The following is a 15,880-nucleotide window of genomic DNA, read 5'->3' on the forward strand; positions in this document are numbered from 1 at the left end:
TTGTCCTGCCACCCAGCCACTGCAGAGGTTTTGGATCCAGGAAGCCTAGCCACTCATCCCCTCTTGTGGAAAAACTAGAATGTTTTTCTCTCTTCTATCCCTACCTGTCACAATTCCATCCTTTAAGGTTGCACTTAAATGCCTCTTTCTCCACAAAACCTTTCCTGAGCCCTCTCGGGTGTAGTGTTCCTTCCACATCTCCAAAGCACTTTCTCAGATGACACCACATTTTGTCATGTGATTGTAGGACGTATATAGTCTCACAATTAATGTGAAAGGCAGTGACGTGGTCTAATTCCTTTCCAGGTATCCTACAGATTTTGTGCTGTGTGCTAAATCGCTTCACTCATGTCCAACTCTTTGCGACCCTGTGAACTGTATCCTGCCAGGTTCCTCTATCCATGGGATTCTCCAGGCAAGAATACTGGAGTGGATTGTCATTTCCTTCTACAGCATAAAGATCATAGAACTGGACAAAAAGAGAATAGCTAAGGAATGCCTATTAAATACAGTGAGAATTCCAAAGCTTAGCTGACCTTCATCCTGACCTTCAGGGCTCTGCTCTGACCTTTCCTGTTAATCAGTGATTGAAATTTTCCCCTAGATCCTCATGGGTAGCTCTCAATCTCTCCATAAACCGTGTAAGCTCAGGCCTTTAGATTCCAGACTTGACACTTTGGGCAACCATGCCCTGGAATCATAATTACTACCTCTACCTGCCTCGTCGCCCACCATGACCAATAGTCAATAACATTTGGCCAGAACAAATTTTTTACCAAAGTGTGGTCTACAGATCACTGGTAGTCCCTGATAGAGTCTCAAGAAGTCCAGTTTGGTGTCTAGAAAAGGAAAGAGTAGTAAATAATTATTTTGTTGACTTGCATTTAATGAATATAAAATGTAAAATTATAATATTCACAGGAATCCAATATGCTTTTAATGAATCATCACATTGTTAATGATTGCATATATACCACAAAACCTGTGTGGATTGGTGGTGTTTAACTGATGTTCACTAACAGTGCCATTCATCTCACAGTATTTTCATATTATTAGTATTGTTTTTCTGCTGCTGCTAAACCTACATTTTAAAAGGATTATTATTATTTCATTACACTATTTGTTCACTTTTCCAGACTAGATCAGTGATTTGAATGATTCTTTTAAAGTGGAAAAAATAGTCATAAAGATAATACCATAAAGATCACTTCAGATAAATATTAAAAATGTGTTAGTGAACACAATGCCAGTATAAATACTGAAAATGAATCTATGTACACTGGAATGAATGTGATTACTTTGCACAAGCAGTTGAGAAAAAAAATTTTGAAAGCTTTGATTATGATGTAAGTTTTTAAATTATATTTTATGGATTGATGATCCATTCACCTGCAATTTCCAGTATGTTCTTTGTAATGAAATATTATCAGATAGTGGCATAAAATCTCAAGACTTTTAGCATCCTTTTTAAACATAGTATAGTGAACTTTCTAGTAAACCAGTTGAGTTTTTTTCTTTTTTTCTGAATGATCGCAACAGTGGTGCCATATGGTAGTCCTAGCTTTGTTACTGAAGGGAATGACAGTCTAAAATTTTAAAGTACTTTTCTAAGGTTATACATCTTATAATAAAAACAGATACAAGTTCACTCTTGGATATAAATTTGTAAATCAAGCCACACAGTTTATTAAAGTTTATCAAATGTCAAGAATATGATATTAAGACATCAAAAAAAAAAATCAAGTGCTGAAGAGTTTGACATTTTTTTCAGCATTTAACATTTCTTATTCTTTAGGAGGAAAATGTTCTATAGTTGGGTCTATTGTTTAGGGGGAAAGTGTTCTTTAGTTTGGGCTATACTTTAAAGAGGCATTCAAATTCTGCAGCAAAATATATTAAGAAATACTTCCCAGGACCAATGCAACCAGAGGGAATTAGAAACACCTTTGCCTCTTTTCTCCTGAGTTGAAATATTTAACCAGCATCCATTTTAGGTGTTAATGGTAGTCAGTCCAGTGTGATCGAGCACGGAAAGCAGGCTCTACTAAGAGATTTCTCCATAGTGTCAGCTCTGTGTGCAATCCTGATGCACAGAACTAAGCAGAGGCCAGACAGCAGAGTGGTTAGGACCATCAACACTGAAGTTAGATGGCTTAGGTTAGAAGGTAGTTAACCACTTCTGTAACCCAGTTTCCTCATCTGTAAGATAAGAATAGCAATAGTACTTGCCATATAAGTTATTGTGAATATGAAATAAGTTAATATATGTAAAGCACCAAGAAAAGCACTAGGTTTGCTAAAGCTTATTTGTAAAAGTCTGTCAATTCTTGCTGACATTTCCAGTGAACTTGTAATAATCTGTTAAGAATTTTTGCCTTCATAGAAATAAAGAATAAGAAGAGGAAAATAAATGTGACTGTGGCTTCTGGCTTAAGATTCCCAAAATGAAGCCAGTTATGGATACAGACTGTAGCCAGCACAATGCCTCTCAATGACATAATTTTTTTAAATTACATTTTAATGTTCTCATTAAAAACTTAATGCAGTTTTTTTTCAAGCTAAACACAATGTCCGTATGTAGTCAGGAGCCCCAGGAATCAATGTAATAATGCTGAAAATTTACAGAACACTGGGCTGGACAATGACAATCAAAACCATGAGGGACTCAGAACCCTACAGTCTGTGGAACTGTTGCATGATTAAGGTATATTCAAACTGTAAACAGATTTAGAGGCAATGCTGAGTTGTAATATCTTAAAGGGTGTCAAGTGTAAGAAATGAGACGTATTTCTTGAGGCCTTAAAAGACAGAACTGGGACTATTGGGTAACAGTGAGGAAGCATTCCAGCTCAATATGAGAAAAAGCAATCAGTGCTGTCTGGAAATTAAAAAAACTACTTTTTTTTTTTTAATCTGCCTGTCACTAAGGGCTGGATGCAGAGGTTTTGCAACCCAGGCTTTTGTAGAAGAAGCTGAAGTTTGAGTTTGGACCCAGTTTCCTCACAGTCTAACTGGTAGCTCCTCATGGTAGCTCCAAAGAGAAGGAATTCTGTGCTTTCCACTCCCACCATCCTGAGTCGAGTTCCTCTTATGTTTCTGTGTGAGATCAGAGGCAGAGAACTGGCCTCCACATCAGAAGACCTGAGTTCTGCTTGGTCACTTCCCATGGGACCTTGTCTGTGAGAGTCAGCTCCTTAGCTGATTCGTAAAATCCCCATGGTGCTGGCCTCATGATGGCTGCCACGGTCACTGTGATCTTGATGATGATGGCAGTGGTGGTGACCCTGTTGCTGCTGTTGACTTGACAAGTGTACTGTGTCACCCATGCTATTCTCCTTAAAAGAACTAAAGGTGTTCTTTACAGTCAATCCCTTTTTTCTTTCAGGCCGCTGTGCTCGCTGCGGGGAAAATGTAGTTGGGGAAGGGACAGGATGCACTGCCATGGATCAGGTCTTCCACGTGGATTGTTTTACCTGCATCATCTGTAACAACAAGCTCCGAGGGCAGCCCTTCTACGCAGTGGAGAAGAAAGCCTACTGCGAGCCCTGCTACATCGTAAGTTCAGATTCGGTCCTCGGCTAATTTACTAGAATGACTTCTATGGCAAAATATCAATCACTCCAGATCAAATGTAGCCCTCAGGTCTTTGCTTCTGATTAGATTTCAAATGGTGCTAGTGTACAGATTGGCATATCTTAATTTTTATCCCTATGCCACTTGTTCATCTGAGGTCAAAAGGTGCATTGGCTGGGGCTACCATTCAGTTAGTGGTCTGCCAGGAAGATCAGCGCCCTGGGGCTTACAAGCATGTATGTACAAGCTAACATGTTCCCCCTTGAAGCATCAGGTTTCCCAAGTAGCAGAGTCACACCTCTTATTATTAAGCCTCACTCTATATTTGATGTCATATTTGTAGAGAAACATGTGGCAGGGCCTTGGGAATTGTAAGTACTCTTTCAAACTCCTGGGTCGCTTGAATCACCTTCTTTCTACCTAGAATTCTCTTAGCTGTCGTGGTTATTTAGTCGTTAAGTTGTATCTGACTCTTTTGGGACCCCATGGACTGAAGCCCCACCAGGCTCCTCTGTCCATGGGTTTTCCCAGGCAAGATACTAGATTGGGTTGCCATTTCCTCATTTCCTTCTCCAGGGGATCTTCCCAACCCAGGAATCAAATCCATGTCTCCTGCATTAGCAGGTGGATTCTTTAACACTGAGCCACCAGGGAAGCCCTTTACCTATCATACCTAGCAAATTTTCAATGATGCAATTAGATAAACTATTGATATTTTAGAGTACCTTAAAGGAAAACAGTTGTGCTGTTTCCTTTTTTTTAATTCACAATTATATTTTAATAACATAGTTGAGTGACTATAAAATATTTGTCACATTATCTTAGCTGTTTGCCAGGCTACTTAAATCTACACATTAAGCTGTCTTCTGATAGAGCAGTTTGGTAAATGAACATAAACTTTTTTAATCTAAAGTAAATTTCCTTGCCATCCTTCTACATGATTTTATCTCTCTGTTGAACGCTTATCAGTGGAAAAAGTAGTGCTTTTTTGCAAACCCACACAAGAGGCATGATTTGGCCCTCAGCCCCCACAGCATTTCAACATAAGAGAAACCTCGGGTGCAAGGTTTTGGAAGCTATACATAGCTTGGCGGAGCCCCGAGGTTCAAGTTTATTGCAGAAGTTTCTGGCCTCATTGGGATTTTCCCATAATCTGACAGCTCTAACTCACTGCAGCCCTGGAATCTGCAGCACAGATCTGAAATCTCTTTGAGATTAAGATCTTGCAAGACGAAATATTGTTTTGCATCTCTCTAGTTCAATTTTATCTCATTTTCCTCCCTAAAGGCAACTTAGTCACATATAGCATCATTATAGTGCCACACAATGTCAGCGCTGGAAAAAAACTTTAGATCATTTGTCTAACTCCTCTCTTTAGAAGTGAGAATACAGAGAGGAAGAAAATGACATGTCATTTTATTAGTGTCAGAGCCGAGATTAACTTCAGTGGTTCACACTAGTCTCGTATTCAGTGCAGACACAATAAGGCTTTAGTTTATCCAGAATACAGAATATCACAAACACAGTGATGTCCCATTGATTTGGAAGAAACAATTACATATCAGAAAAAGTCTAGTGAACAAAGATCTACATCTTTAAGAAATAAGAATGTTTAAAATATCACTCTTAAAAATCTCTGTTGAAAGAGAAAATCTCAAAATCCCTTGTAAATAAGTAGTATGGATTGTCATTCACAATGATCTAGGACCACAGTGAAATTATTTATTGCAGTGGGCTCTGTGGCAATGTCAGCAGAGCTTCCAGAAGCACCTATGGCTGTTTGTCCATACACTAAGTGGCCACAGAATACTGATTTTTGTAGTTCTTTTGTCTGTTTTTCACCCTTTTTTTGGAGTGCACTGTTGATTCTCACTACTTGGCTGATGCCCCCGGGGCTGCCTCCTTCAGTTTTCATCTCTCCCTAACTAGAAATCACATGGACAATATTGGGAAACAGTATAACACAGTATGAAGAACATGGGTTTGAATTTGGTTACATCACTTAAAACTTTGTCTCCTCGGATCTCTTCCTAACTAGGAATCACATGGACAATATTGGGAAACAGTGTAACACAGTATGAAGAACATGGGTTTGAATTTGGTTACATCACTTAAAACTTTGTCTCCTCGGATCTCTTCCTAACTAGGAATCACATGGACAATATTGGGAAACAGTGTAACACAGTATGAAGAACATGGGTTTGAATTTGGTTACCTCACTTAAAACTTTGTCTCCTCGGGAGAGTTACTTGATCTTTCTAAGCCTGTTTTCTCATATATAATGGTGACGATTGCAGGATTTTTCCCAAGACTTACGAATGTGAAATGTGGCAATTCTTGTAAAGCACACTTTGCTGGCTCAGGGAACAGTAGTGGGATGAATATTGCTTTGAGATTAATTTTGATAAAATTTCTGGCCTATTTAGCGCTTTTGAAAATGAGCACCTAACGTGCAGCAAGCTGCATCACGCCTGGGAAATCTCAGACACACCCCTCCCATTTTTAAATGCTTTGCTTACTCTCCTGAGTGTGTAGTAAAACTGAAGAAAGTCTAAGCTGGCTAATATGGGCTTTTGCTCTGGTAGACTAAGGTTTCCGCCTCCATTTCAGGCATAGCAGCTGAGTGATTCTTGAGGATGTGTTTCCTTCAGCCTTGGTTGCCTGTATGCTCATGACAGTGAACACTGGGTGATATTTAATCACATCCTTGGAAAAAGTGAATGAATTCAAATAATGGAAATTCTTACCATCCTTTTTGACTTCATTCCCTCTAAAGAAACTTTAATCAGGATTTTTCTTTAATGAGATCTATCCATAGTGACTCTAAATGTAATTTAATTTTTATCAGAATTCAGTTAAGCTGTACTCAAAGACCCTTGTTCGATATTGATTTCAGAGTTCAGCACAGCACTCAAGCCCTCAGATGGATGTTTTAGCATTTTAATTTCTTCTGAACTTTCATAAGACCAGTAAGCTGCCACACTAAAAATGTAAAGAGTTCTCATCAGCAGGATGGTGGGGGAGCTGGGAGGATAAAATGAAATGTTTGTTTTGAAGATGGAATTTGTATAAAGGAGGACCATAGGGCTGTGTGTATCTCTCTTGGAGCCCAAGCCCTTAGAACAGGAAGCACCAGCAATGTCATTCATTCAATTGCCTCTTGATCCATTAGTGGAAAGGAGAGGTCTGAAAAATGTCCTGCACAGAACCGAGAAAGCCTATCGCTGGACCTCAGTCTGTGCCTTTTGTTGTTGTTATTGATGGAGTCAGAATAGGGAAGACAGCGGTTTAGTTAGATAATTATTCCTGTGTAAGGACCACCCGGTTTGATGTTCTGAGTTCAGGAAGGAGACCAGTCTAAAATAATTTAATTTATTCTTGCCCAAATTAGTTATCAAATATTTACATAATTTAGGTAAAAATACACCAGTTATGGCTTTATGTTTGATTCAATGGTTATTTATAATTTCCAGTGATTTCTTAAATCCTTAATTCTTACATGTATATAGCTGTAATTAAACAAATTTGATTCATTAAGGCACTGTAATCCTCTTTACTAATTTTATACATGCTTTCTTTTGTATTTTCTATTGATTGATTTAATATAAATATATAGCTTTCCATTGTAATCATTTCCATTTTTAGCTTTTTATTTGTTTAGTTTTAAATTATGTTTACATACAACATTTTAAAAACATTTGCTACTAGAAAGATATTGGGTATTTTCCAGTCTTTTAGTATTGTATATAACATGCCTATAAATAACTGAGTAAAATGTTTTATGTTATTTTATTTTGAATTACTTTCTAAACATAAATCCTTTGATTTATGTTACCAAGTTTACAGCAATTTGGAGAACTTTTACTAGATTTCTTTAAGAAGATTTTTTCCAATTTTCAGAACCAGGAGCAATAATGAGACCAAATGTTAAACTATAACCTCTATCTGCTATTGAAGAGGTTTGTTTATATTTGTTTTGAACCAATTTAATAGGTACTTATGTAATGGTTTTTGAGTTTTTATAATTAGCAAAATCAATGAGGTTCTTTTCTACTTTGATGATAGATCTCTTAAAGCTTAGTTTTGGTTTATTCTTGTGGATTTATATAAATGAACAGATTAAAATTAAGAGCACTAAGCTTCCTGGGGAAGAAAAGTAATATAAATAGGTATTCATGGTTCTAGTCCTTGCTCTCCTAGTGTGATGTCAGAGAAGTAATTTAATTTCTGAGCATCAGTATCTGATTTATTAAAGGGAGGTAATAACTTCTTCCCTCTCTTCAAAAGGAAAGAGTGAGTAAGTGTAATATTTTGTACATCATGAAGAAGTGGTTTACTAATATAAGGGCTTGATCTGATTAATAATATTATTATTGTTGCTTTTTCCCTTAGCTTAATTTGATAGAATTTAGAAATCCTCTAAGTTTGGGATAATTTTATAGCTGCAGTTGCTACGGAAATACTGAAATAAACAGATGTCATAGAAAGAGCATGAGGACAGATATGAGAAGAAGAAGTTCATGTTTTGCTTAAGAAGATTTTTGTGTTGGCATAGGCAGCAACTGTGCCTCCCACTTATGTGGCCTTCTGCCCTTAATGAGGCAGGTTTACTCCTAAGTACAGGTTTATAAAAGAGTTGCTGTGTTCTTAGCATCGCCAAAGAGTCTGGACCTAGAGACCTAGTGCATCAGAGATTCTCAGCAAGTCTGTTTATGAAATGGCAGCCAAGGATCTCTCCCTAAACCAGGGCTCTTACTCAGAGTGGATGGAATCCAACTCTTAACTCTCCAGCAGTGGAAGTTAGTACAGACATTTTTATTACAGTTACAATCTAAGTGATTAAAAGACCTCAGGAAATCGGAGGCCAACTCCACAGGAGACTAAACACTTGAAGGTTCCTGAATTTGACGCATTAGTGGCCAACACACTTGTAGCCTTTTGCTCTCTCTGTCACTAAATGGCTATGGCCAAAACATTCTAACTTTTCAAGCTACATTAAGAGGCAGGTTTTGTACCTCCACAGGGAAGTTTTCCTTTTATATGCTCAACTCCTCCTAATAAAAGGTTTTAGAAGCAGTTACGGCCTGTGCTTTATGTGGGTATTAGGAAAGGACCTGAGAGTTTAGACTAAACTTGAAAAATTCACATGAACTTCCCTTCTTTTTTCTTAATTACCCATCTCTGCTCTCTCATCTTCCTCTCCGTCTCTCCCTCTCTCTCTCATACACACACCACACACACACACACACACACACACACACACACACACACACACTCACACTTTCTTCTTAATGTTACATCATCCCACAGACACTGTCCCAGGAAGGAGAAAGATGGTTCAAGCAAGAGGAGAATTTGTCAAGTATACTCTTGAGAGATTTAACTATGTTAACTACTATGAATAGTTATCGCTTCCATTTGCACAGGCCCTTGCATTTTATAATGCTCCTAAGCTCTGTAACTGTACCTTACTATACCTATTAGAACCTTGTGAAACAGACAAGGGGGAGATCCTTTGTCCTGTTTACAGTGGTTTTGATGTTTTCAAAGTAATAGCCAAAGTGAAGACTGGAGAACAGATCTAACTTGCATTTTATTGCTGGATCCATACTGCCACCCTGAAAAGAGTGTTCAGCTTTCTAAAAATGTATAGCTACTGACAGCCCCCTGGGATGATAGACTTAAAATCTCCACAATTTTTATTGATGACCACATGAATCATGTCTTCCAGTACTACAGAACCTGAAAGTCTAAACTTCTACTGACGTAAAAATGCTGCCCCTCACTTTTCTTGAGCATTTACTTTTTGCTGCCTTTGAAATGCCTTGAATCTTAAGGCAAAAGTCTTCTTATGGTTAAAAACAATATACAAATAACTGGTGTTGGTGTGGTGCTTTAACTTTTTCAAGCACTTGTATCTCATGTACATTCTCTCATGATCTTAGAGAGTAGATACAATTATTATTGTATTCATTCCCAGTAGTAATAAATTGAGTTTTAGAAAACCTTAGTTTGCTCAGTTCCATAGAGCAAGGCAAGGACTTGACTCTGGCTTTTGATTCTCAAATCCAGTTCTTTCCACATATCCAACAAATAATTGTAAATCTTATTTATTATTACTATATTTCCTTTTTCCTTATTAATTTTTCTTTATTACCACATTGAGCTCAGACTGTTTTTTCTTATGGTAGTAATTCTCTAAAAAAAAAAATCAAAGCAGTGAAACCTCAGTTTTTAAGTATTATTTGCTTATTAGAGAAAAATTGGAAAATATTTTAAAAGGTATATAGTTCTCCTGTCTAAATGTTTTAACAGTTTACATTTTACCACATATTTCTTTTCTTTGCAAATGTAATCACACAGCTATTGGGTTGGCCAAAAAGCTTATTTGGGGTTTTCTGTAACAACTTACAGAAAATATCAGTATGAACCTTTTGGCCAACCCAATATACAAATGTTTACACATACACACAAACACAATGAGGTCATACTAATTCATAACTTGCTTTTATTACTTAATAGTATATCAAACTTTGTCTTCATTAGAAATAGCTTCTTTTAAATATTCCATGAACACTCAAAAAGAGTATTTATGTACATGCCCTTTGCTGAAAAAGTGACTCAAAGAAATATTCCAGCAGACAAATAAATTAATCAAAACATGTGTGGGAAATCTACAGCAAATAAAATGGTGATAAGCCATGAACCAATAAAACTAATAGTTAAAAATAAAGAGATTATAAAAGATGTAATGGCAAATTCAGACCAAAGGAAAATAACATTAATTACCTACTAACTACAATATTAATAACAAAGTGCAGTTTTAGGACAAAACCATCAAACAAGCCAAAAAACATTATGTTAAGTCAGAGTTCCCAAAGAACAACTCTGAGCCTTTACTCAGTAAATAGCATTACATTGAAATAAATGATATAAAAATATTGATGAAATATGGCCTGAAAATGGTAAAACCATCAGTTCAGTTCAGTTCAGTCGCTCAGTCGTCTCCAACTCTTTGCAACCCCATGAATTGCAGCACGCCAGGCCTCTCTGTCCATCACCAACTCCTGGAGTCTACCCAAACCCATGTCCATCGAGTCAGTGATGCCATCCAACCATCTCATCCTCTGTCGCCCCTTCTCCGCCTGCCCCCAATCCTACCCAGCATTAGGGTCTTTTCCAATGAGTCAACTCTTCGCATGAGGTGGCCAAAGTATTGGAGTTTCAGCTTCAACATCAGTCCTTCCAGTGAACACCCAGGATTGATCTCCTTTTGGATGGATTGATTGGATCTCCTTGCAGTCCAAGGGACTCTCAAGAGTCTTCTCCAACACCACAGTTCAAAAGCATCAGTTCTGCGGCACTCAGCTTTCTTCACCGTCCAACTCTCACATCCATACGTGACCACTGGAAAAACCATAGCCTTGACTAGACGGACTTTTGTTGGCAAAGTAATGTCTCTGCTTTTAAATATGCTATCTAGGTTGGCCATAACCTTCCTTCCAAGGAGAAAACCATAGTCTTTATAAAACTTTTAACACATTTCTTGTAGTCTCTGACAAAACAATTATGGAAGCTGAATAATATGATTGAGCCAATCCATACACTCAAAGAGGTTATATCTTCTTTCCAAATCTTCATGGAAGACTTAGAAAAGCATCATATTATAGTCTAAAAGGAAAATGGAAATAGTTCATATTTTGGCTGGCAGAGTTGTACACAGTAGTATAGTAAGATAAGGAATCTATAAAAGGATAAACACACACTTGAATTAAAAAATTCTAGAAAGTAGTGATAATGATAACCCTGAATGATAAAGGAGAATGCAATGCAGCCAAAGTTGAATTTCACTTAAAGTTAGAATCTTTCATTGCAACAAGAAAGAGTGCAAATATATGAACCTAAAAAACTAGAAGTGGACAACAAAATCAATCCAAAGGGAGAAAGGATTACTTAAAATAAAGGCGGTTATCTATACACTGAAAAATATTAGAATGTTTAGGTCCAGGAGATGTTTCTTTGGAAAACACAACAAAAGAAACATCCAGTGGAGATAATCAAGAAAAAAGGGAAGAATAAAAATTAAAGAAAATTAGGAATGAAAAAGAAGCTTTCAGGATAGGTCTAGAGACATTCAATATTATTGCAATTAAAATTTTATATAAAAGAGGCTATTTTCTGTGCAAAGTTAAATATAGGGGAAGGAAACTTAACCTCATAAGTGTGGATGAAATGCAGAGCTACCACCTGAGAAAGAACCAAGAAATTTCGCTAACAAAATTTTTCAGATCTTTGAAGAACAACTGATTCCTATGCTATTTCAACTTTCAGAGCTCAGCAAGAGAAGATAAGCTTCCCATATCATCTTGAAAAGCCAGCCTGAGCCTGATTAATAATACTTAACCTAGGTTGCTCCTAAAAGAGCACTCTATGCTGATCAAACTTTCATAAATGCAGAAATTCTAAATGAAATGTTAGCAAATTGAATGCCACATAATGAAACAACTCAGGTTACTCCATGATTCCAATGGTAGAATAGTGTCGGGAATCTTTTAAGATGTCAATGTATTGTTATATCAAATTTTTTAAAAAAGTAGATAATCATCTTCATAGATGCCAAAAGGGCACTTAATGAAATTTGTCACACGTTCTTGTTTAAAAATAAACACAATTGCGATAACTCAAAAAAATAAAAATAAAAAAATGACAAGTAAAATAGAAGAAAAAAGAAGATGTACAAATGTGATAAACTAATGGTGAGCCTTCTTCCTAGATTTTCCTAGATCTTCGTAGGACTCCTGCTATTATAGTAATATTATTCTTAACATTCTGGTCTTTGTAATGGAAATTTAGAAACAAAGTCTATGTGTGTATATATGTATATATATTTACATGTATGTATGACCTTGTCTTTGTTTTATATATATATATGCCAATTACATAATATTTCCATCACAGAAATAAAAAAAATAAGATAAAATGAAATTCTATGTATACATTATCCAGTTTAAGAATAAAACACCTGAAATTCAGTTGAAATCTCTTAGGTTCTTATTCCTAATCACATTCTCAAGATTCCTGTATAGAGGTAGCTACTATACTAAGTTTGTTTTTTATTATACCCATGCATTTATTTGTAGTTCTACTACATATGTCTAATATATATGTATTGGTGGTGGTGGTGTTTAGTTGCTAAGTCGTGTCTGACTCTTGGCACCCCCACGGACGCCTCTGTCCATGGGATTTCCCAAGCAAGAATACTGGACTGGGTTGTCATTTCCTTCTCCAGAGGATCTTCCTGATCCAGGGATCGAGGCTGTGTCTCTTGTCTCTCCTGCATTGCAGGCAGATTCTTTACCACTGAGCCACCAGGGAAGACCAGAATGGATGCATGTACATATAATTGTGTTGTTTGCATATATTGTTTCTTAATTTTAAATGAATGCCATTGTATCATGCCTATATTTCTGAGACTTCTTTACTCAAAATTATAAGACTAGAATGTATAAATATTTACAGATGATATGATTATTGTTGCAGAAAATCTGAAGAAACCTAGAGTATTAGAATAACAAAAGTTCAGTCACCTACCAACATTAAAATTAGGAATTTATGTTTAGAAAATATAACAGGAAAAAAATCCTTATACAGAAATAACAAAAATATAAAGCACCTAGACAAACATTTAAAGGCACACATGATCTAAATGAAGAATGCTATAAAATTTTACAGGTATAATTAACTCATGAGTGAAATGATTCTGGGATTGAATATGCTTTGGAAAGCACCTCTTACTTTAACAGGCATTTATATCAGCACCCTGTAATTATACAACAGCACAGCTTTTAGTGGAAGAGGAATAGTTACTGCAATGTCCTTTGCTAATGGTTTTTATTTAGCCTTTTCCCCCAGATAGACCCCATCACTTTGCTGATTTTGATTACTGCCCACCACGGATATCCCTGAAAGCTCTAAGGTAGTCCTACCCTGGTAAGGGTAGTAAAGCTCATATATGTAAGTAGACTGCCTGGAACAACAAAGAGACCTAACTGAACAGAACCTCTCCTCCAGTTCCCATCCTGATCTGTTGTCATAGATTTGAACGCTGTTTAAGGGCCAGGAGGAGCCTCAGAAATTCAATAAAGTCATTTTTATAGCTGAGAAAACCTAAAGCCCAAGAAAGCTGACTGATTTGCCTGAGGTTATATAGTTTATTAATGTCAGAGGCAGGAATAGAAACCATGAGCCTTGCTGATGCCTTCAAAGAACTACCTGCTTTCTTTGGGACTGACATGAAGAGGTTTAACCATATGCGGCTAGAGGCCCCAGAGAAACATCCCTTGAAAATGTTGGGTTGCATAAATTCTGGTTGGAGAGGTTAGAAATAGGACAGCATTTGCTTCAGCCCCAACCAAGGTGGAGAGTCTCAGATTTCCAGGTTAAATGCCTCTGAAACTTTATGCTAGAACCTTCCCACTGCCCTAGTTTGTTTATTTTTAAATCAAGCATGAACTCACCACTCGGTGTTTGCCAGAGTTTGGATGAATGTCAGCATCAGGCCACTGTAATAATGGCTTAAGATTATTTAATCCTATTACTTATACACTTCATTAGGCTGAGTGAATTGTTGGCAGTGATTCAGTAAACTTCCTACTTTAGAGATAAAAGGGTGGAAAGAAAATAGGGAAGGCGTCTGTTCCTCATTTTCTTTAATATTTATCTTGTATCTCTTAAAGGATAAAGGAATGGTAATTACCCATCTACAGCGTGGAGTCTGCGTTAGTAGGGTCTTCTGAACTGCTCTGTACCCTCAGAAGAGAAAAAATGAAATACATTTCAATTAAAAGAAAAAGGGTTTGGACAGAGGAGAGAGAGAGAGTGAGTGTGTATGTGTGAGTGTGTGTTTATGCTTTCAAATTGGTCTTAAAAATAAGCCTGAAAATAAGTTCAAGAGCCCTAAATAAGATATCTAGTCTTCATTTAAGGGACCTGATATGTGGCAGCAAATAATGTTAGAGAAAGAATATGGAATTTAAAGTCAGACCTCATTCACACCCAGCTTGGCCAGCTACCATGCTATATCTACCTCATTTCGTTTGGCTTAAATTTCATCACAAGTAGAATGAAAGTGGTATTTCTTAAGTCTGAACCCCTAAGTGAGGGTACAGAGAAGTTGACAGGGCTTAGTAGAAATGTATGCAGGCTTTGAGCGGTAAATAACTGCACAGACCAAGCTTCAGGGACATACCTACCAAACCTGCAAAGGAGAAGTTTGCCTAACTTGAATCACTAAAGGTCAGTTATTCATCACCATTTCCGTTCCTGGAATGTTACCACAGATTGTTGGTTTGAGAATTCTGAGTCTGAGGGGCAGTGGCCAGCCATGAAACTCTGGAAACTTGGTTTCCCCAAAAGGTGTCAGGTCACCTGCTTTGATATCACCATGTTGTTGTTGTTTAGTGGCACAGTCATGCCCAGCTCTTTTGCAACCCCATGGTTTGTAGCCTACCCAGCTCTTCTGTCCATAGGATTCTCCAAGCAAGAACACTGTAGTGGATTGCCATTTCCTCCTCCAGGGGATCACCCTGAAGTCCTCATTAAAAGTAAAATTCTGGACCACTCCCCAGAATTTCTGCACAAACAGCCAGGAAATTAGCACATTTTATAAGGCTCTTGGGGCAGATTCTTAGGTATGCCCAGGTTTGAGATCCATGTACCTGTACCACCAGCCCCTGCTCTGTAAAAAGTAGTCCCCAAATACTTCACTTTTACCCCTGTCTCTCTCCTACACATTCCCTTACAACACATGACCAAACTGGACACTTCCCCTAGCCATTGCTATCTTAGCCTTAGCCTTCTCTCTCTCCATGCCCAGACTGGATTGCTGTCTTGTACCTTTCCCCATCTCCATCACTTGAAAATCTGTGTCATCCAACCTTAAAAAGCTTTTTTGGAACTTCCCCAAATTGATGTGGCCTTTCCTGAATATGCACGTCTTTGTTTCTCCTTCTCTTATAGGATTTGGTGGTTTAGTCGCCCAGTCGTGTCCGACTCTTTGCGACCCCATGGACTGTAGCCCACCAGGCTCCTCTGTCCATAGAATTCTTCAGGCAAGAATACTACTGGAGTGGATAGCCATTCCTTTCTCCAGAGTATCTTCCCAACCCAGGAATCAAACCCAGGTCTCCCACATTGCAGGCAGGTTCTTAACCATCTGAGCCACCAGGCAGCCCCTTATAGGATTTAACCCTCTCTATAGTCATTTGAGACTCGGGCACATTTCCTTACCGATTTGAAACCCTTAGAG

The 15,880-nt window shown here is 37.5% G+C and overlaps 1 protein-coding gene across 21 annotated transcripts in view; it reads left to right on the forward strand.

Moving 5' to 3' along the window:
* The window catches only part of LPP (LIM domain containing preferred translocation partner in lipoma), a 728,299-nt gene that overhangs the window by 593,288 nt on the left and 119,131 nt on the right, over window positions 1-15,880 (forward strand). For all 21 annotated transcript variants that reach the window (XM_081536682.1, XM_081536595.1, XM_081536585.1 and 18 more), the window contains one exon: window positions 3,386-3,555. In XM_081536682.1, coding sequence (XP_081392808.1) covers window positions 3,386-3,555 — 170 coding nt within the window. The remainder of the gene's footprint in view (window positions 1-3,385; window positions 3,556-15,880) is intronic.

This window comes from Giraffa tippelskirchi, chromosome 2 (assembly GCF_054371585.1).
Source record: "Giraffa tippelskirchi isolate mGirTip1 chromosome 2, T2T-mGirTip1v1.2.pri, whole genome shotgun sequence".
Classification (NCBI taxonomy): domain Eukaryota; kingdom Metazoa; phylum Chordata; class Mammalia; order Artiodactyla; family Giraffidae; genus Giraffa; species Giraffa tippelskirchi.